At 44.7% G+C, this 24,051-nt stretch overlaps 1 protein-coding gene across 1 annotated transcript in view; it reads right to left on the reverse strand.

The window, feature by feature from the left end:
• Positions 1 to 24,051, reverse strand: part of LOC126299606 (calcium/calmodulin-dependent protein kinase type 1-like) — a 1,453,155-nt gene that overhangs the window by 438,362 nt on the left and 990,742 nt on the right. Inside the window, exon 3 of the mRNA XM_049991637.1 lies at positions 5,706 to 5,855. Within this exon, the coding sequence (XP_049847594.1) occupies positions 5,706 to 5,855 (150 nt within the window). The remainder of the gene's footprint in view (positions 1 to 5,705; positions 5,856 to 24,051) is intronic.

Raw genomic sequence — 24,051 nt, forward strand, 5'->3', positions numbered from 1 at the left:
TATACTATGCACCTAAGCTTTAGCAGTAGGAAAACAGAGATTAGAAGTTCAAATTGTTCAAAGGTCTGTCCCATTCATCACCTTTGATGTCACCAGATTTCTCCTTATTCTCACGCCCCCATAAATTTGTAATTGCACATCGATTTATCGATTTACGTCCAACGAAAACGTTATAACAGCCGAATTTGTGTATTACAGGTCTTCGAGAACTGTTCAGTAACGAATCTACAGAAAAAAATGGATGAAAAGAAATGCCTTGAAAAATGCTTATAACACTATCTTTCACAGACAAGCCAAAATTATTTATCCTTAGCGTCGTAATTTAATGGCCGCACATGGATTTAACAACGCATTAAGCGCAAATATTCCTAGATCGGGGTCGATTTTAACGGTCGTTTTCTTTGAGCCGATTAGTATTGAACTGTCTGCTGCAACATCAGTTCGAGGGAGTGGCGACTAACAGTGTACATTTCAAATACATTTGTACGAACTAGGGGAATATATTATGTTGAAGCCAAATACGGATACCAACTAAAAATTCGAAATCATTCGGGAACGATCCGTTTAAGGGCCTATATTTACTGAACCTTTTTTTTTATTTTATCGCATGATTCTATCCATCTAAGTACTCGATATTGATTGTGATACGCAGTATATTCAGCCAGTTGAAAGTTTTAACATCACCATCATAAACACAAACACAAAAACACAAACACACACACACACACACACACCAGCTGTGTCCAATAACTTTGAAAACTGTTTTGTGCAAGTTGCTGTTATGATTTTTCTCCCCTGTAAAACCTTAAGAATAGTGCACTTACCTTATATTAATGTAACACTATGTCGTTAACGAAGTAACTGGCATTAGTCACATTAATGTTCGCAATTCCTGTTAACGAATAAAACTGCTTAACCTTTTTTACAATTAGCTTAATGCATTGTAACACAGCCCAATAAATAATTTAGTCCATCATTAAAGAGCTGCAACATCAATACCCACAGCTGGCGGTCACGTAAATACGCAGACGTTTAACAACATTACTATAATTAAAGTGACGAAACAAGGTTGCTACAGTTTTTTTTTCAAGGGGTTCTGAAAACCGTATAATTAACGCACTAATAGTGGATAAAAGTATAGGTATTACAAATAGATGCAAACTGTAGCACATCATTTTACTGCACACATACATTTAGCCCCGTTTTTGTTTATACACTACTTTATTTTACATCTATACGTACATCCACAGTTGGGAAGTCACGTAATGATGTCTGGTGGAGGATTCATAGCGAATCAGTATGATTTAAGCTCTATACTTCATTCGGATAGTGCACGAGCAGAATTGTCGGTACGTTTCCAAACAGACGGAATTTTACCCTCATTGGCATCATGCGAGACGTAAGTTGTTCATTGAATCATCTCGGAACGTCCACATTTCGACTTTCTGGGACTAATTCCTTACGTGATACAGAACGTCTGTCACCGCCCGAGATAGAGTGTGGTTAAGTCACTGGTATCGTAATTTTGTTTACATTTTCGTACATTGGTTGTGGCAAATACAAAGATTATGCGTTTTAAAAGGACACGACAAAATCTCTTCCCGCTCCATCCGTTTCGTTGGCGGTATAGTCAACTATCAACCTGTGGATAATTTTGATCCGTTGACTGAGTTTACATAGTATTACAAACAGTTGGGCATTTTTTTTAAATCAACAGAAAAAATGTTTGATTTCAGAATTATTGATTTCTTCTCCTGTTGCTGGTCTCACGTTCATGTTCATTCTGTTCTCTGTGTAGCTTTCTTTTCTGATCAAGGTTTTGTATTCCTCTGAACCTATCACGGATCATTTTCTGTGTACATGGTGCTTAGTATCTGTGCTACAGGGCCATTGCTAATGTTTCGACATTTGAATATTTTGCATGGCACACACTGATCTAATGCGAGCCCAACAATGTTCTTGGGCCGTCTTCTTGAATGTTTGCTGCTGGATACTCAGATACTTGTCATTCGTGTTAGCTGATTTTATTCCTGTTTTCTCAGACGTTTCTTTCAATACCAGAAGTCACTGATTCTACAACAGACGTTTCATTGTTCTACGACCATAAAATTTACGTTAGCCACTCGACAATACTATGATGAGCCAAAACAGTGACTACTACTATACGTTCATTACACAAACACGTAGTTACTTATTTTTTCACGTAAGCCAGTTTTCTGTTGCAAGCACAATGTGGGCTTTATTATCGTTCATTAATGACAGTTACGAAACTTTCCTCTAAATGTGCTCCATTTCGTCCATAGTTAACATACGCGAACTACTTAATGTTGGTTGGAAGCGCCATACAGATGTGTTACGCATGTTTACAGAAGTGGTCCTCTATCGTATGAATCTCACATTTGCTCGCCACACGTGTTGTGCTACCATAGGAGCTGTTTTTGTGGCTTGCCCATACCCGACATAACTTGGTGTCCTATAGTTTCCCACCCAATAGTTTAGGTCAATACATGTGCAACTGAGATAGCTACAAAACTAACCAAGAGCCCGGTTTAAGATCTCCGCCCATCTCCATGAAACGATGTTATCAATCACTAGCTCTTTATCCACGCCACAGGACTAACAGTATTCCCCGCTTCATCTAGTCGACGAAGGGAAGCGATGCGACAGGGGTCACCGCTGACATGAACCACATCTGTAGACAGCTGCGTCCTAAGCATTCAATGCCAGTGGTTGAGCCGCTCTTAGAGTATAAATATCTATGGGGGTGAGCACTCACATGCGTAGAACGAGAATTCTGCCCGCAACATCTCTTACAGCTCGAGCCACTTGATTTTTCCACGGCGCAATTTAGCCCGTATAATTCTTAGCATATTTTGGATTTGAGGTCCGCCAGTTATGCAAAACACCGTTTTTCTTTAACACCCAAACATGTTTCGGCAACACTGTGCCATCTAATGCATGTTTGGGTGTTAAAGAAAAACGGTGTTTTGCATAACTGGCGGACCTCAAATCCAAAATATTTTTAACTGCAGACACGGCCAATACAAGGAGCTGCACATCAAAATGATGAATTCTTAGCATATTTTGAGCGGCATTAATTCGCTGGCTACAGATGAATCAGCTTCAGAAGAACCCTGAAACTTTGTGATGGCTCTCGATCTTCCATCATAACCGAGTCAATCAACATGAGGTATCAAATATGGGATAGCCAAGGAGGTGGAACGTGGGTTCTACTTTGCCAAGAATGATTGGTACCTACAACAGGAAAACACAATTAGTCAGCAGGAGTAAAAAAATAGGAAAGTATATATTACTTAACTTTGCTGTAGTCCATGATATGTTGGTTGACAATTATAGAAGATTCGACTAGACTCAGCGCCTGTAGAATGACATAATTTACAAGTCACAAATCTTGCAGTGACGGTTTAATCTCTCGTAATCTCGAGTGTCGAATCCGGTGAATTTGAAGACTAACTTGGCTGCCGACATGACAGAACGTAGAATTGTTTATAACTGACAACTTAGTACTGTTGGCTTTACTGTAGTACTATTACGAAACTATACAACTGGGCTACAAAGACTTGATGGCAGCAATGACTGAGCTGCAGACGATGACTGACTGACATCGGCGATGGCTGACCACTGAGCGCGGCTACAAACTGTAGACTGGCACCACTGCACTACTCTCCTGATATACATGAAGTGGCCTTGCGGCGAGCGTAAGTATTGCGACTGGGTGCGTACTCTTTGGCTAGCACAGCCGTCTTCTGTTCCGTATATCGAGAGAATCGCATACGGCGGATCGATCTCGCAGGCCGCGGAGTGGTCGTATGACCGACTACATCACACTTTGCATACGCGTTTTATGGACAACTTTACAATTTGATACCAGAAACTGAAGTTAAAGAGTTGCACAGCTATGGTATTTTGCTTTTTCGCCACAGTATCGTAACTAAGATTCAATTTTATTTGCGTTCTTTCGGTAACGGGATAAGAAGTGACATCCAAGAATTTTTTTGTTTTCTACTATCCATATTGTTGAATCTCTGTTCTAATTAATTACGTTACAGTGGCACTGTGTAGGAAACAGTCTCAAGTAGAAATACTTAGATACACACAAGGGTTTGAGAATGTTCGTAAACTGGAGTAAATTAACGAGACTGTCACGAATAAATAAATTTTATCTGTATATGAACACAGTACCAATATGTATCTACTGACTGACAGTTTACTCGAACACAATCGCAAATTTATCTAGCACTTTTCTCGTAAACACATGGCCAGAAAATCGCAGAAGTTATGTCTACATTACAAGACTTAATACCGTGTCTCGATATTCTTCAAAATATGAAGTGCCTCGTATCAATATGACATTTGGAAGTATACATTTGTTGTACGTACGTATGAAAAGTAACTGGTTCACCTTTCACATACTTCTCTCTTGAATTACGTAACCATTACGGCACCTCACCTCAGCCTCTCGATACCAGCAATATTCTACAGTGTTTCTGTAAAGTAGTTAACATATTTCTGTGACAACATTTAGATTTGATTTCATTAATGTAGAGGTACTTCAATACACCGATATGTATATATTGCACTGATATTATTCTTATGTGTATTATTTCTTTTGTCACTATGATCTTTGACGTACTTGTAACTCTGATTTTTGGGCGCGTAAGCGGTTATTAGAGAGTCATGCTTTGGTCGTCATGTTAAAAAGACGCAAATTGTAGTCGGTTTACGAAATGTGAACTTTAACAGTGAGGAAGATATTTTCAAGTATGTTTTACATTGTGAAGTGATGTTTTGGAACGTGTTTCTTGGTATTGCAACAAAAGTAATAAAAAGTAAGTCTAACTTAAATTCGGAGTGCTGATTACTTTTTTACATCACCATTGTCCTATCTTGCAAAAGTTTAATCTTCAAGAATGGTTTATGAAACACATCTATAAAACTTTTGAATATCGTAGAATAACACCTAGGCCTCTTTACATCCGAGCTTGGAATCATCACTACCTAGATTTTCGACAATTGAGCCATGAGTTCACAACGAGACCAGCGTGGGAAACACGAAAAGATGAGTGCCTAGTTTATACATTATTTCAAGAAATGACTGTATTAACTGTGCTCTAATGACACCTGCCACATAATATAACTTTGTTGTTGCCCGAAAATGCAATATTTAGCAACGTGAGCAACACTACAATCATAATTAATTTTTGACCTTTGTTGTGGTAGGCTTGTTAGACTCTACATCCGCAACAATGACAATATTGCACCATAGCTCTTCCAAAAAAAATCGAACATGTAGAAAAGTTCAGAATACAAGGCGCATACGTGTGATAGTTTCGCTGTTATCGCAAAATGCAGAGCCGCTGTGTTGTCCCAAAATCACGTGACTGGCCCGGTTTGATGTTGAGAACATGCCCAGTGGGCTTTGCTCATTCCATAGATATTTATACTCCACGGAGCCGCCGAACGAGATAACCTGAAAAATAAATACAGCAACCTCTGGGGTCTACTCTTGGACCGACATTTCCCTCGAATACCGCATCACCCGCCTAGAGCTGGAGCTCCCGGAAACCGGCAATCTTGCCCTCTGTACACTCTCAGCACTTCCGCGAAGGTCAGCCTCAGCCCCAATAGGCGGGGCGACTCGTGCTGGCTGTGACGTCTCTTCCGCAACAGACAACGCCTCGTACCTGTTGTTTAGGCGCACTGGGGCAGGCGCGCGGTTAGAACCAGACGCGTCGGATGGCGCAGCAGCGTCAGAGTGGCCGGGCGAAGGCGAGGGCAGCTGGGGGAGGCCGGGCGCCCCACCGCCGCCGGGAGCCGGGCCAGCATCCTGAAGCCTGTCGACAGTAGCCAACGCAGCTTCTAGCCGTTTGCCAACACTCACCACTTCCCCCGCACCCACACACAACAAGCAGTCCCTAGCCATTTTTCACAACTATGAATAAATAAGCACAAGAACACAAGAAAAGGAAAACAAATACACGGCCTCGTTGTAACACGAATTAACAAAACTTTCTCGTGTTTCCAGTGCCGTAACGTAGGGCAATTACCACGACCTTTCGGCCAAGTGCTCCTCGTTTACTGCCAAGTGGTAACAAACTACCTTGTCGACGATGGCCTCGTCCCGTAAACTCCTCAAAAACGTTTCGCACATGTTTCGTGACCTGTTTAGTTATTTTACTGACGCAGAAACTCCTTTCTTATTAATATTTTGACCACAAGAAGTTATTCCTTATAACTACCCGTGTCATGGAGAAGAAAGCAAACCTGTCTTTCCGGTATTCCACAGTGATACTTTTCCAACATTCAACCGCTACTGTTTGACTTCAAACGCCAAAGATCTGGCTCATAGTCGCCGCCCGTGGTCACCACCACTAGGTGATGTAGCCGTGCGGTTCTAGGCGCTGCAGTCTGGAACCACGAGACCGCTACGGTCGCAGGTTCGAATCCTGCCTCGGGCATGGATGTGTGTGATGTCCTTAGCTTAGTTAGATTTAAGTAGTTCTAAGTTCTAGGAGACTAATGACCTCAGAAGTTGAGTCCCATAGTGTTCAGAGCCATTTGAACCACTAGGTGATTACTGCTACCTAAGAATTGTAACTCACGGAATCTTGGGGATAATGGAAGCGAACTGCCTTACTGGAGGCAACTGGGAAGAATGTGTCGACCTAAACAGTACGCAACCGTCTTAAAACTGGTTCAGATGGCTCTGAGCATTATGGGACTTAACATCTGAAGTCATCAGTCCCCTAGACTTAGAACAACTTGAACCTAACTAACCTAAGGACATCATACACATCCATGCCCGAGGCAGGATTCGAACCTGCGACCGTAGCAGCAGCGTGGTTCCGGACTGAAGTGCCTAGAACCGCTCGGTCACAATGGACGGCGCAACCGTCTTAACTGGATCAATTTTATCTCTATGCGTCCATTATGACCAACAGTAGAAATTGCCCAGACCTGTGGCGGGTGAAGATGGTGTGTAAGGGAACACCTGGAATCGAATCTGGATCAACGGCGATCGGTTATCTTAGCCGAAAAGTATAGAGTTTATCTGAAGCCTAAAGATTACAAAAGAGTGTGGAGGGTTCAGGTAACAACGATGTTCAGACTTGCAGCTGCACAGGTTCAACAGGGTAGCGGATTGGTCATTTTCTGGGCCGGTATCACGATGATGGTGATAATGATAATTATGACGTTTGGTTTGTGGGGCACTCAACTGCGCATTCATCAGCGCTCGTCTGAAGTCCCAATTTTTTCACAGTCCAATTTTTTACACAGTCCAATAGAACCGCTGTCACGAATGATGATGGTAAAATGATGAGGACAACACAAACACCCAGTCCCTGGGCAGCGAAAATCCCCAACCTGGCCAGGAATCGAACCCGGGACCCTGTGATCCGGGACAATATCCTCCAATGTACTGCCAACATTTAGGCGACAGGTTTCGCTTTCAAGAAGATTTGCTTCACGTTGTCACAGGAAGCCGCCCCCCCTCCCCCGGACCTTCATACATTGGACTGCCTCAGGAGTACCGCCTTTTACATTGATCATAACTCTATGGACGCCTATTAGTGGATGTTAATATAGGAAATGTCCAGCCTTCACCTTTATAGCACTCCGTCTTCAGGCCACGAGTGGCCTACCGGGACGATCCGACCGCCGTGTCATCCTCAGGGAGGATGCGGATTGGAGCTGCCTGGGGTTCAGCACACCCCTCTCCCAGTCGTTATGATGGTATTCTCGACCGAAGGCGCTACTATTCGGTCGAGTAGCTCCTCAATTGCCATCATGAGGCAGAGTGCACCCCTAAAAATGGCAACAGCGCATGGCGGCCTGGATGGTCACTCATCCAAGTGCCGACCACGCCCGACAGCGCTTAACTTCGGTGATCTCACGGGATCCTGTGTATCCACTGCGGCAAGGCCGTTGCATTCACCTTTGTAACAGCTTCAGCTTTTCTGGGGACCCTTTCAATGAGGTATCTGAATGTCTGTGGAGGAATGGCAGTCCATTTTTCTCGAAGAGCCGAAACCAGTAGTCACACTTTGGATGCTCGGCTCTGGAGCGGAATCGACGTTCTGATTCATCCCAAAGGTACGTTATTGGGTTCACGTCGGGACTCTGGGTAGGCCAGTCCATATCTGGAATGTTACTATCCACAAACAATTGCCTCACATATGCTCCTTTGTAACAGGATGCATTGTCATGCTGATACAAAAAGGTTATTGTCTCCTAATTGTTCTTCTACTGTACCTAATACAAAATTCTGTAAAATCTATTCTTATCCTTTCGCATGTAGCGTTTTCTTAAGCACAATAAGGGGACCACATCCCAAGCAAGAAAAACACCCCCATGTCCTAACACAACCTCCTCCACTTTTGGCACTGTGTGTGATGGCAGTAAACGTTCTCCAGGCTTTCGTAAAATTCAAATGCTTTCATGGGATTGCCGTAGGATACAGAGTGATTAATCACTTCAAATCACCCGTTTGCACTCATCCACTGTCTAGGGCGTCGCACTTTACGTCAACTCAATCATCGTTTGGCATTGACTGCAGAAATGTGTGGCTTATGAGGATATCCTTGGCGATTGTGCCTCATTATTTTTAATTCCTTAAGCACAGTCATTGTGCTGTTGGTAGCTCGTTGGAAATCATGAGTGATTCCTTCAGCTGAGTTCGTGCTAGTTTTTACGTCCATCGTCCACAATGCTCCACGGTCTCTGTGGGCAGGGCATGAGGTCTGCCTTGTCTTCGTTTCGGTGAGCTTGTTCCTTCGCGTTGCCACTTCAAAATCACATTGCCAACAGTCGATTTTGGCAGTTTTAGAAGGGCTGAAATGCTGCTGATGGATTTGTTGCTCAGGTGACAGCCAATGAGTAGTCCACATTCGACGTCACTGAATTCTCCTCACCCACATATTCTGCTTTTATTGCTTCTGTATTGACAACACAATACTCCCCACCTCCTTTTATATTAGAGGGTGTGCCTCTCGTCACGTTTAGTGATCAATTTCATATTACACAGGGGCGTTCGCACACATCTGAACAAATAGTGTAACAGTGGGACTGGATTGAACAGCAAAGTCTCAACCATACTGAGCATTGCATGTCCAGGAGAATTGGTGTATATTACATTACACTGAGTGGCGAAAACTGAATTTAATAGTTTCATTGCACAGATAAGTAAAATTGTTTCTTTCGAAAACACTGTATTTTGGTAACTTTTTATTTCACAGTAAAGTCATTGTCTTAATTTCACAATGCTTAGACTTCCATTCTCTACTCTCTTTAATCCATGCCCTCACACGTTTGCAGATGGTGAAAAACTGTGTTTCATTAGTTTATACAAAATTTTGTGGATATCTGACAGACAACATTAGGCGGCTTGTGAAGAGACAGTACTAAATCAATCCTAAGGCTCCTAGCACAGATTTGGGAACTCGTGATGCTTGTGAAGGATGATATAGGACTCAGAAGGCGCTGCGTACGTAAGACACCTTGTGAGTGCAGCCATTATAACGCTGCAACATAGAACAAAGCTGGCTAGAACACGAGATGTGATTATGCAGCCTTGGCAGAACATACTACAAAAAATGGACACCCAACTGCATCTGAAGACATCTCTGTTGTTATCCACATGGTATCTGAGGTATCCCAATAAAATAAGCCCCTGAAATTAAAATCAGAATGATAAACTAGCTTGCAACTAGACAGGGCGTTTAGTCTGACCATGGCGAATGTAGGTATGGCCTTCTTTGGCATGGAGTGATTAGCTCAGACTTCACTGTCTGTAGTGAGGGTACACAAAGACGAGGCCATCGACTACACTGCTGTCAGATACCATTTGGCAATGGCCGCCGAGCTGTGTGGCGAATTTTCGTGGGAATTTTACGACTCGATGCAACTGGAAACTCGAGAAGATTTTGTTAAACACGAGAGACCTTAGCCTAATATACTCAAGAAGGATACAAGAACTAATTTAAAAGAAGATTGTTACAGCTACCCTCGTAAGGAAACGGCAACTAAGTGGGGTGAAATGAACACAAACAGAGACAGTTACAAGAAACTTAAATAAATAAGAAGAATTAAATTAATACACCCAAAAGAAATTAGGCACTGCTCACTTCAACATGTAAAAAAAGCACCAAGCATAAAAACAAGCACTGCGTTGCAACTGTGAAAGCTGGTAAAGCTGCTGTGATAGTCCGGGGCCACGAATTAAGGTGGACGAGAATAAGATGAGCGGTGAGGAGCATTCAAACTTACCTCATATCTTTTTGATCAAACTCCACTTCATGACGCAGATCATTTTTGGACCAGCTGAAGTCTATAAATCGCAAACAGTTTCCATTAAGTCCTAGAACTACTTACATTACCAATTTAACTTGGTACACTTACACACCATTGGCGGATATGTAAATTATTATAACTGGAATTCTTTGTGATAGGCTGAAGGGCCACCAGATTGCATTAATGTTGTTCATTTTCAGTGTTATTATCAGGCCTTGTACGGTATATAAGGTGTGTGAACATAGATTTTGAGTGATCAGTGCAATGGACACGGAGACGATGCACACTCGTCTGAGACAGCGTTATCAGCATCTGCATATACATCTACATCTACATACATACTCCGCAATCCACCATACGGTGCGTGGCGGAGGGTACCTCGTACCACAACTAGCATCTTCTCTCCCTGTTCCACTCCCAAACAGAACGAGGGAAAATGACTGCCTATATGGCTCTCTACGAGCCCTAATCTCTCTTGTCTCCTCTTCGTTGTCTTTCCGCGAAATGTAACTTGGCGGCAGTAAAACTGTACTGCAGTTAGCCTCAAATGCTGGTTCTCTAAATTTCCTCAGTAGCGATTCACGAAAAGAACGCCTCCTTTCCTCTAGAGACTCCCACTCGAGTTCCTGAAGCATTTCCGTAACACTCGCGTGGTGATCAAACCTACCAGTAACAAATCTAGCAGCCCGCCTTTGAATTGCTTCTATGTCCTCCCTCAATCCGACCTGATAGGGATCCCAAACGCTCGAGCAGTCCTCAAGAATAGGTCGTATTAGTGTTTTATAAGCGGTCTCCTTTACAGATGAACCACATCTTCCCAAAATTCTACCAATGAACCGAAGGCAACTATCCATCTTCCCCACAACTGCCATTACATGCTTGTCCCACTTCATATCGCTCTGCAATGTTACGCCCAAATATTTAATCGACGTGACTGCTAATGGATTATTGAAACATTACGGGATTCTTTTTCCTATTCATCTGCATTAACTTACATTTATTTATATTTAGAGTTAGCTGACATTCTTTATTCCTATCACAAATACTGTCCAAGTCATTTTGTATCCTCCAACAGTCACTCGACGACGACACCTTCCCGTACACCACAGCATCATCAGCAAACAGCCGCAAATTGCTCTCCACCCTATCCAAAAGATCACTTATGTAGATAGAAAACAACAGCGGACCTACCACACTTCCCTGGGGCACTCCAGATGATACCTTCACCTCTGACAGACTTGGAAGGGTCCTCATTGTGGGTTTCCATTTGGTCGTCTGTCCGAATTGTGCAATATCCGGATTTGTGGGGCTTTCGGATGTGACGAGGCCCAGATGTTGCATTGGGTCGGAATGTGACAGTAACCATACTAGTCGTCAAGTTTCCGGTCGACCATGTCTGATCACAAGGGAGGCTCACTTTAGTGTGCTCCAAGACCATTGTAACCCCTCCAAATCTGCGCCTGTCATCCGAGATCACTTACTGGACTCCATGCAACAGCTTGTGTCTTGCTGCGCTGTTGGCAGAAGACTAGCAGCTGCCGGATAGCGAATTACCATCCCGTGCGTACGCAGTAGTTCTCCACTACCCCAGATGACAATCTTCCGTCAGTATGGGGCGACGTAGAGAGAGGTCCCATTCTTGCAATGTTTTGTAGAGGCACAGTGGTGTTACTCCTGAGTTCGCAGTGTGGGGAGCCACCACGTATGATTTCAGGGGACAACGGTAAGTCGTGGATATCCAGTGTCTCCTATCCCTATAGTGGTGCTATTTTTCAACAGGATAATGCTCGTCTTCACAAGGCATGTGTCTCTATGAACTGTTTGCGTGATTATGCGGTACTCACGTGGTCATCGAGATGCACAGACCTGTCCCCGATAGAAAAAGTGTGGTATCAGCTCGACTGTCAAGTCTGCCCCAGTACCAGCATCCAGGATATCAAGTTCCAGAGACAATAGTTGTGGGCCATTTTGTCTTAGGCGAGGATACGGCTTTGTGACTCCCTCCCCAGTCGAATCAGCGCATGTATCAAGGCCACAGGGGATGTAACATCTTCGCGATAAGCGGTCTCATACTGCCAAGTTCTTGGTAAATTTTAGTCGGTTTGGTAATCACTGGAACAACGTATCACACCCTCTCAACCCGAGAAGCTGCATTCCGTTTCCTCCTCCCTTCTAGACGCTTCTTGTTTTGTCAGGCAGTCTGTTTCGATCTGCCACCGCTTATAATTTTGTCGAGTGCCATTCTTCATCTTTACTGCATCATCAGTGTAACTTCAACAACGTGATATGGATTTGCGGTGTCTACTACGTTTCTGTAGTTTTTTTCTTTACAAAATACAGTAGAATCCTTTGAGGGAAAGTGAAGATGAAAACGCGACGAAAGATATGCGATTATTGTTAGTCTCTGTGGCTCTTTGACAGTTCTAAACTTTTATACGCATTTTATAAATATATCACTGTTCAATCAGCGACCAGCAGGTACTAAAAAGGTTTTATTAAAGTTGGGCTCAGGGAGAGTATGAGAGTACGCACCCAAACGAATTACTTTCCGACTGAATTGTCAATAATGTCTGGAAGAGACACACGAAACAACAGAAAATCAATGCATGCACCGAGAATGGCACCGAAGTCGTCGAAGTTCTTGGCCAGAGACGTTGTTCACTTGGCCGCCTTCCCGATCAATGATGATGTAATATCATTAATCCACTGATGTGCCATACCATATGACCACCTACATGAGCCGGTACGTCCACCTTTGGCACGCATAATAGTCGCAACGAGCCGTGGCAAGGAAGCAAGGAGCCTTCGCAGGTCACTGGAGGTAGTTGGCACCACACCTGCACCCACAAGTCATCTAATTCCTGTAAATTGCGGTAGGCGGGCGATGAGCTCATCCTAGATGTGTTCGATTGGGTTCAGATCTGCCAAGATGAGTGGGGAGGGGAGCAGCACATCAACTGTAACTCGCCACTGCGTTCCTCTAACTACTCCATCACACTCCTGACCTCGAGACACGGCGCACTATCTTGTTGAAAAATGTCACTTCCGTCGGAAAATATGTTCGTCATGAAGGGTGTACGTGGTCTGCAACTAGTGTACGATACTCCTTGGCCGTCATGGTGCCTTGCACGAGCTCCAGTGGAACCATGGATGCCCACATGAATGTTCTACAGACCATAAGGGAGCAGTGCCAGCTTGCCTCCGTCCCGCAGTACCGGTCTCAAGGAACTGTTGCCCTGGAAGACGCCCTCCCATCAGTATGACGAAGCTATCGGGACTCATTAGTCTACGCAACGCTCTCACACTGCGTCAACGTCTAGTGCCGATAGTCACGAACCCATTTCAGCCGCAGTTGCCGATGTCCTGATGGTTAACATTGGCACAAGCACGGGTCGTTGGATGCGCAGTGTTCGGTGCACTGTGTATTCAGACATGCTTGTACTCTGCCCAGCACTGAAGTCTGGTGTTAGTTCCACCACAGTTCGCCTTCTGTTCTGTTTTACTAGTCTGCCCAGCCTTCGACGTCAGATACCTGTCATGAGGGGTGGTCGCCGAACGCTACGACGTCTGGACGTGGTTTCACATTAGTTTCGGCACGTGTTGAAGGTACTCACCGCTGCACTCCTGGAACACCCGATATGTCGTGCAGTTTCCGAAATTCTCGTGCCGAGCCTCCGGGCCATCACAGTCTGCCCTCAGATCGCGCCCCTTCCCCATTCTGTACACGGACAACACACACACTGATAATACATGCATGGTGCGTGTGTCTGACAAGCAGTAATTCCTCACCAGGTGACGCTGCTATCGCCTGGACGGGTTTATATCGGTGGTAGGTCGGTGGTCATGATGTTCTGGTTGATCAGTGTACCTGTACGATGGTTGATCGAAATAACTATTGAAACTTCCTGGCAGATTAAAACTGTGTGCCGGACCGAGACTCGAACTCGGGACCTTTGCCTTTCGCGGGCAAGTGCTCTACCAACTGTGCTACCCAAGCACGACTCACGCCCCGTCCTCACAGCTTTACTTCTGCCAGTACCTCGTCTCATACCTTCCAAACTTTGCAGAAGCTCTCCTGCGAACCTTGCAAAGCTAGCACTCTTGAAAGAAAGAATATTGCGGAGACATGGCTTACCCACAGCCAGTTTTAATCTGCCAGGAAGCTTCATATCAGCGCACACTCCGCTGTAGAGTGAAAATTTCATTCTACAAATGCCTATTTCTTCCAATTCTCGGAAACGGGAATTAATCTAAATTCGAGTGTTCGGTCGTTTCCACGAAGTTCGAAATGAATATGGCGTTATGATCTCCTAATTAAATTGTTCCGAAGACACGTGTTTGTTGGCGTAATCTTCTTATACGTGTGTCTGGACGCCCTCCTCCTTTCCCCTCCCCTACATATCGACAGCATTACGTAGAAGCTCGTCGAAATCAGTTTGATTCGGTTTCCGACTTCCCCTTCTAAGATTTGAAATACACTTCCGTAACAGTTGTAACCATTACAATTAAATTATGCAGAAGCAACTAACAAATGAGAGAATTTCGATAATTCAAACAAATAGGAATACGCTGAATACAATGGTCAAGTGGATATACACGAATTCAAACGTGTCGCACGTCGCTGGAAGGGCGTCCCACAACCGCAACCCCGTCCAAAACGTCAAGAATGTCTTTATAGTGTGTGAAATAGCTAATGAACGCTATATGTGTATCAAGTTCAAATGTATACAGTAAAACTTATTACGAGAAAACCTCGTGCAAGGTGAATAGCGCTTTTGTTAAATCTAAACCAAAAGCAACCGCGGAGACTAATTTTGAGGCAATGTTTCGTCCGTTTCATGACGACTCCAACTAATCTGTTCGCTGATTTGTTGCTCTGGATGAGACGTAGGTCCACCACTTCGTGCAGCCATAGGAGTGGGTGGAACTCACTGGCTCCGCGCCAAAGAGAAGGCGAAATCGATATCACCTTCCGGCAAATTTATGGCCAATACTTCTCGGAAACAAACTGATTTTTTTCTGATAGATTATTTTGCAAAGGGTAAGCAGTAGCTGGCGACTGCTGCTGCAGTCTTCTGAACCAACTGTATAGAAAAACATGGCTCTGAGCACTATGGGACTCAACCTCTCAGGTCATCAGTCCCCTAGAACTTAGAACTACTTACACCTAACTAACCTAAGGACATCGCACACGTCCATGCCCGAGGCAGGATTCGAACTTGCGACCGTAGCGGTCTCGCGGTTCCAGACTGTAGCGCCTAGAACCTCACGGCCACTCCGGCCGGCAACTGTATAGGAAAAAAGTGAGTACAAACATGGATTGCGAAAGAAAGAAATCACATTTCTTCAGGGCAACGCACCTTTCCACGGGGTACTTTGACAACCAGGATAGAGAGTGTTTGGATGTATCAGTTTTTGAGTATCCACTCTTTTCAGCATATTTGTTCCCCTCCGATTCCATCTATTCCACATATAAAAAAATTTCTGGTTAATATCGTATTGAGGACAATAGAAATGGTAGATGGGAATTTCTAGTCCTCCCAGTATCTCATAGTCACAGATGGGATCTACATTCTGAAAAAAAAAAAAACGTGGAACACAGTACACTCGGCCTGAAGAGGGTCCTTCAGTCCAGAACCGCGCGACTCCTACGGTCGCAGGTTCGAATCCTGTCTGGGGCATGGACGTGTGTGATGTCCTTAGGTTAGTTAGGTTTAAGTAGTTCTAAGTTTTAGGGGACTAATGAGCTCAGATGTTAAGTCCGATAGTGCTCAGAGCCATTTTTTTGAAGGGAGTCTTGTTACCGGAAGTGCATTTTGACATAATAACCACAGTCTTTCACTGAAATGTGTAATACACACATCAAATAAAAGTTTTGCATCACTTCGGTTCCGAGAGTTCCGGAATCTGTACAGAAAAGTGGAATAGAGATCAACATAAACATCATTTACGTCCTTTTTATTGCTCATGAAAACCACATATTGCATGCTGTACCACCACACAGCGAGACCTTCAAGAGGTGGTGGTCCAGATTGCTGTACATACCGGTACCTCTAATACCCAGAAGCACGTCCTCTTGCATTGATGCATGCCTGTATTCGTCGTGACATACTATATACAAGATCATCAAGGCACTGTTGGTCCAGATTGCCCACTCCTCAACGGCGATTCGGCATAGATCCCTCAGAGTGGTTGGAGGGTCACGTCGTTCATAAACAGCCCTTGTCAGTTTATCCCAGGCATGGTCGATAGGGTTCATGTCTGGAGAACATGCTGGTCACTCTAGTCCAGCGATATCGTTATCCTGAAGGAAGTCATTCGCAAGCTGTGCACGATGGGGGGCGCGAATTGTCGTCTATGAAGAAGAATGCCTCGCCAATATGCTGCCAATGTGGTTCCACTACCGGTCGGAGGATGGCATTCACATATCGTACAGCCGTTACGGCGCCTTCCATGACCACCAGCGGCGTACGTCGGCCCAAAATAATGCCACCCCAAAACATCGGGGAACCTCCACCTTGCTACACTCGCTGAACAGTGTGTCTAAGGCGTTCAGCCTGACCGAGTTGCCTCCAAACACATCTCCGACGATTGTCTGGTTGAAGGCATATGCGACGCTCATCGGTGAAGAGAACGTGATGTCAATTATGAGCGATCCATTCGACATGTTGTTGGGCCCATCCGTACCGCGCTGCATGGCGTCGTGGTTGCAAAGATGGTCCTCGCCATGGATGTTGGGATTGAAGTTGCGCATCATGCAGCCTATTGCACACAGTTTGATTCGTAGCACGACGTCCTGTGGCTGCACGAAAAGCATTATTCAACACGGTGGCGTATCTCTCAGGGTTCCTCCGAGTCACAATTCGGAGGTAGCAGTCATCCACTGCAGTAGTAGCCCTTGAGCGACCTGAGCGAGGCATGTCATCGACAGTTACTGTCTCTCTGTACCACCTCCATGTCCGAACAACATCGATATGGTTCACTACGAGACGCCAGGACACTTCATTTGTTGAGAGCCCTTCCTGGCACAGAGTAAAAATGCGGACGCGATCGAACCGCGGTATTGAGGGTCTAGGCATGGTTGAACACAGACAACACGAGCCGTGTACCTCCTTCCTGGTGGAGTGACTGGAGCTGATAGGTTGTCTGACCCCCTCCGTCTAATGGGCGCTGCTCATGCGTGGTCGTTTACATCTTTGGACAGGTTTAGTGACATCTCTAAATAGTCAAAGGGACTGTGTCTGTGGTACAATATCCACAGTCAACGTCACGTTAACCACGGGACCACGGCGCTCCTGAGCTCACACTATCCTTGATGTTGCATATCTTGAGCATGGACTACTCAGTTTGTATATTTTGCTTATTTTTTTCATAGTTCCACACAACTTCTACCTGTTTCTTCGACTGATCTGTGTTCAGTTTTTCAAGGCCTATCCACTGTGCCAACTTGTAACTAAATCTGAGGGGGAGCGATGGGGAGGTTCCCTTGTCAGAGCCGTTTGAACTATTTTTGTAGGACTCGAACTTCCGGCGGGAGGGGCCGCGCAATCCGTGACATGGCGCTTCTAACCGTGCGGCCACTACGGCGGCCAGTCGGTTTCAGTTCACCGGTAGAGTACTGCGAAACTGTGGATTATCTAAAAGCATAACTTCTTTCCGAAGGATTTTACTGCGTACAGTAGATCAGTGCGCGACGTAGTGAATCATGGCCGTAACACATCACTGACGACTATCAAATACAGGACAGAAATTGTGTTATCCATTTTACTTACGAATCTGTCAGGAACTTTGAAAGATTGAAATTACAAATATGGTTCCGAAGGCGAACTGGAAAGAGGGAAAATTGTCTTGAAAACCTAGTACGCAACTAAATAATGGTTACTTAGAGTACGTGGTGAAGAACGTTGGTCCTATTCTTTCGTATGTTCTGTCATGAGGGTTATACTGACAAGGGGAGGCCGCCAATTGTGAAATGCAGATTCGATTCATACTGCGCATAATAAAAGCTCATGGCCAGAGGTGTAATGTGGCAAAGCACCAAGATGCACTTCTCAGCAGTTGTCGAGAAAATCGAGTTGAAAGAAACCGTTGCGGTGAAATACTCTCAATGATTTACAATTTCCTACAGCTTCGTGCCGCAGCGGTTGCGCCCGGGTTCGTAATCCGAAGGTCGCCGGATCGAATCTCGCGCCATGCAACTTTTTTTTAGTATTTGTTTTTTGTAATGCAATTATATATATATATATATATATATATATATATATATATATATATATATATATATATATATAATTCCCGGCAATCAGTTGCAACAATTATGCGTACAATAAGTTGTTGAAAGTCGTTTGTCGTGGAAAAACTGGCGACTTCGAACATGATTATGTTTTCCACAAACAACGTTGTATTTCACAAATGTTATTAATTGTCTTCATAATGTTTATACGTGTAGTTAATGGAAGACGTAGAAACGATATTCCGAAACGAATACGTATAGTGCAAGTCAAACGTTCGAATTAGAGTAGAGACCTCATCCTCCCCCCATGAACCATGGACCTTGCCGTTGGTGGAGAGGCTTGCGTGCCTCAGCGATACAGATAGCCGTACATTAGGTTCAACCACAACGGAGGGGTATCTGTTGAGAGGCCAGACAAACGTGTGGTTCCTGAAGAGGGGCAGCAGCCTTTTCAGCAGTTGCAGGGGCAACAGTCTGGATGATTGACTGATCTGGCCTTGTAACATTAACCAAAACGGCCTTGCTGTGCTGGTACTGCGAACGGCTGAAAGCAAGGGGAAACTACAGCCGTAATTTTTCCCGAGGGCATGCAGCTTTACTGTATGATTAAGTGATGATGGCGTCCTCTTGGGTACAATATTCCGGAGGTAAAATAGTCCCCCATTCGGATCTCCGGGCGGGAACTACTCAAGAGGATATCGTTATCAGGAGATGGAAAAACTAGCGTTCTACGGATCGGAGCGTGGAATGTCAGATCCCTTAATCGGGGAGGTAGGTTAGAAAATTTAAAAAGGGAAATGGATAGGTTAAAGTTAGATATAGTGGGAATTAGTGAAGTTCGGTGGCAGGAGGAAAAAGACTTCTGGTCAGGTGACTACAGGGTTATAAACACAAAATCAAATAGGGGTAATGCAGGAGTAGGTTTAATAATGAATAGGAAAATAGGAATGCGGGTAAGCTACAACAAACAGCATAGTGAACGCATTATTGTGGCCAAGATAGATACGAAGACCACACCTACTACAGTAGTACAAGTTTATATGCCAACTAGCTCTGCAGATGACGAAGAAATTGAAGAAATGTATGATCAAATAAAAGAAATTATTCAGATAGTGAAGGGAGATAAAAATTTAATAGTCATGGGTGACTGGAATTCGGTAGTAGGAAAAGGGAGGGAAGGAAACGTAGTAGGTGAATATGGACTGGGGCAAAGAAATGAAAGAGGAAGCCGCCTGGTAGAATTTTGCACAGAGCACAACTTAATCATAGGTAACACTTGGTTTAAGAATCATAAAAGAAGGCTGTACACATGGAAGAAGCCTGGCGATACTGACAGGTTTCAGATAGATTATATAATGGTAAGACAGAGACTTAGGAAACAGGTTTTAAATTGTAAGGCATTTCCAGGGCAGATGTGGACTCTGACCACAATCTATTGGTTATGACCTGTAGATTAAAACTGAAGAATCTGCAAAAAGGTGGGAATTTAAGGAGATGGTACATGGATAAACTAAAAGAACCAGAGGTCGTACAGAGTTTCAGGGAGAGCATAAGGGAGCAATTGACAGGAATGGGGGAAAGAAATACAGTAGAAGAAGAATGGGTAGCTTTGAGGGATGAAGTAGTGAAGGTAGCAGAGGATCAAGTAGGTAAAACAACGAGGGCTAGTCGAAATCCTTGGGTAACAGAAGATATATTGAATTTCATTGATGAAAGGAGAAAATATTAAAATGCAGTAAATGAAGCAGGCAAAAAGGAATACAGACGTCTCAAAAATGATATTGACAGGGAGTGCAATATGGCTAAGCAGGAATGGCTAGAGGACAAATGTAAGGATGTAGAGGCTTATCTCACTAGGGGTAAGATAGATACTGCCTACAGGAAAATTAAAGTGACCTTTGGAGAAAAGAGAACCACTTGTATGAATATCAAGAGCTCAGATGGAAACCCAGTTCTAAGCAAAGAACGGAAAGAAGAAAGGTGGAAGGAGTAAATAGAGCGTCTATACAAGGTCGATGTACTTGAGGGCAATATTATAGAAATGGATGAGAATGTGGATGAAGATGAAATGGGAGATACGATACTGCGTGAAGAGCTTGACAGAGCACTGAAAGACCTGAGTCGAAACAAGGCCCCCGGAATAGACAACATTCCATTGGAACTACTGACGGCCTTGGGAGAGCCAGTCATGACAAAACTATAGCATCTGGTGAGCAAGATGTATGAGACAGGCGAAATACCCTCAGACTTCAAGAATAATATAATAATTTCAATCCCAAAGAAAGCAGGTGTTGACAGGTGTGAAAATTACCGAACTATCAGTTTAATAAGTCACGGCTGCAAAATACTAACGTGAATTCTTTACAGACGAATGGAAAAACTGGTAGATGCGGACCTCGGGGAGGATAAGTTTGGATTCCGTAGAAATGTTGGAACACGTGAGGCAATACTGTCCCTACGACTTACCTTAGAAGCTAGATTAAGGAAGGGCAAACCTACGTTTCTAGCATTTGTAGACTTAGAGAAAGCTTTTGACAATGTTAACTGGAATACTCTCTTTCAAATTCTGAGGGTGGCAGGGGTAAAATACAGAGAGCGAAAGGCTATTTACAATTTGTACCGAAACCAGATGGCAGTTATGAGAGTCGAGGGACACGAAAGGGAAGCAGTGGTTGGGAAGGGAGTGAGACAGGGTTGTAGTCTCTCCCCGATGTTATTCAATCTGTATATTGAGCAAGCAGTAAAGGAAACAAAAGAAAAATTTGGAGTAGGTATTAAAATCCATGGAGAAGAAATAAAAACTTTGCGGTTCGCCGATGACATCGCAATTCTGTCAGAGATAGCAAAGGACTTGGAAGAGCAGTTGAACGGAATGGATAGTGTCTTGAAAGGAGGATATAAGATGAACATCAACAAAAGCAAAACGAGGACATTGGAATGTAGTCGAATTAAGTCGGGTGATGCTGAGGGAATTAGATTATAAAATGAGACACTTAAAGTGGTAAAGGAGTTTTGCTATTTGGGGAGCAAAATAACTGATGATGGTCGAAGTAAAGAGGATATAAAATGTAGACTGGCAATGGCAAGGAAAGCGTTTCTGAAAAAGAGAAATTTGTTAACATCGAGTATAGATTTAAGAGTCAGGAAGTCATTTCGGAAAGTATTTGTATGGAGTGTAGCCGTGTGTGGAAGTGAAACATGGACGATAAATAGTTTGGACAAGAAGAGAATAGAAGCTTTCGAAATGTGGTGCTACAGAAGAATGCTGAAGATTAAATGGGTAGATCACATAACTAATGAGGAAATATTGGGGGAAAGAGAAGTTTGTGGCACAACTTGACCAGAAGAAGGGATCGGTTAGTAGGACATGTTCTGAGGCATCAAGGGATCACCAATTTAGTATTGGAGGGCAGCGTGGAAGGTAAAAATCGTAGAGGGAGACCAAGAGATGACTACACTAAGCAGATCCAGAAGGGTGTAGGTTGCAGTAGGTACTGGGAGATGAAGAAGCTTGCACAGGATAGAGTAGCATGGAGAGCTGCATCAAACCAGTCTCAGGACTGAAGACCACCACAACATACTCCTGGAAATTGAAATAAGAACACCGAGAATTCATTGTCCCAGGAAGGGGAAACTTTATTGACACATTCCTGGGGTCAGATACATCACATGATCACACTGACAGAACCACAGGCACATAGACACAGGCAACAGAGCATGCACATTGTCGGCACTAGTACAGTGTATATCCACCTTTCGCAGCAATGCAGGCTGCTATTCTCCCATGGAGACGATCGTAGAGATGCTGGATGTAGTCCTGTGGAACGGCTTGCCATGCCATTTCCACCTGGCGCCTCAGTTGGACCAGCGTTCGTGCTGGACGTGCAGACCGCGTGAGACGACGCTTCATCCAGTCCCAAACATGCTCAATGGGGGACAGATCCGGAGATCTTGCTGGCCAGGGTAGTTGACTTACACCTTCTAGAGCACGTTGGGTGGCACGGGATACATGCGGACGTGCATTGTCCTGTTGAAACAGCAAGTTCCCTTGCCGGTCTAGGAATGGTAGAACGATGGGTTCGATGACGGTTTGGATGTACCGTGCACTATTCAGTGTCCCCTAGACGATCACCAGAGGTGTACGGCCAGTGTAGGAGATCGCTCCCCACACCATGATGCCAGGTGTTGGCCCTGTGTGCCTCGGTCGTATGCAGTCCTGATTGTGGCGCTCACCTGCACGGCACCAAACACGCATACGACCATCATTGGCACCAAGGCAGAAGCGACTCTCATCGCTGAAGACGACACGTCTCCATTCGTCCCTCCATTTACGCCTGTCGCGACACCACTGGAGGCGGGCTGCACGATGTTTTGGCGTGAGCGGAAGACGGCCTAACGGTGTGCGGGACCGTAGCCCAGCTTCATGGAGACGGTTGCGAATGGTCCTCGCCGATACCCCAGGAGAAACAGTGTCCCTAATTTGCTGGGAAGTGGCGGTGCGGTCCCCTACGGCACTGCGTAGGATCCTACGGTCTTGACGTACATCCGGTCTTGACGTGCATCCTTGCGTCGCTGCGGTCCGGTACCAGGTCGACGGGCACGTGCACCTTCCGCCGACCACTGGCGACAACATCGATGTACTGTGGAGACCTCACGCCCCACGTGTTGAGCAATTCGGTGGTACGTCCACCCGACCTCCCGCATGCCCACTATACGCCCTCGCTCGAAGTCCGTCAACTGCACATACGCTTCACGTCCACGCTGTCGCGGCATGCTACCAGTGTTAAAGACTGCGATGAAGCTCCGTATGCCACGCCAAACTGGCTGACACTGACGGCGGCGGTGCACAAATGCTGCGCAGCTAGCGCCATTCGACGGCCAACACCGCGGTTCCTGGTGTGTCCGCTGTGCCATGCGTGTGATCATTGCTTGTACAGCCCTCTCGCAGTGTCCGGAGCAAGTATGGTGGGTCTGACACACCGGTGTCAATGTGTTCTTTTTTCCATTTCCAGGATTATATATATATATATATATATATATATATATATATATATATATATATATATATATATATATATACTTGAATTTAAAAAAAAATACTAAAAAAAAGGTTGCTTGGCGCGAGATTCAATCCGGCGACCTACGGATTGCGAACTCGAGCGCTTACCGCTGCGCCACGACGCTGTAGGAAGCTATAAATCGTAGAGAGTGTTTCACCGCAACGGTTTCTTTTAACTGTCGATTTTCTCGACAACGGCTAAGAAGTGCATCTTGGTGCTTTGCCACATTACACCTCTGGCTATGAGCTTTTATTATGCGCAGTATGAATCGAATCTGAATTTCACAATTGGCGGCCTCCCCTTGAGAGGGAACCAGCGAGGTACTACGCAGCGCTGTCCGTCTTTCGCCGGGGACCTCGTGTTAACTCTATAGTAAGCTTGTAAGTACAAACGCGCAAAGAGGAATGAAAAATCTGAGGTAGCTAACACTGCTTGCGAGTTGCCCGA

Source organism: Schistocerca gregaria, chromosome X, assembly GCF_023897955.1.
Source record: "Schistocerca gregaria isolate iqSchGreg1 chromosome X, iqSchGreg1.2, whole genome shotgun sequence".
In the NCBI taxonomy this organism is placed as follows: Eukaryota; Metazoa; Arthropoda; class Insecta; order Orthoptera; family Acrididae; genus Schistocerca; species Schistocerca gregaria.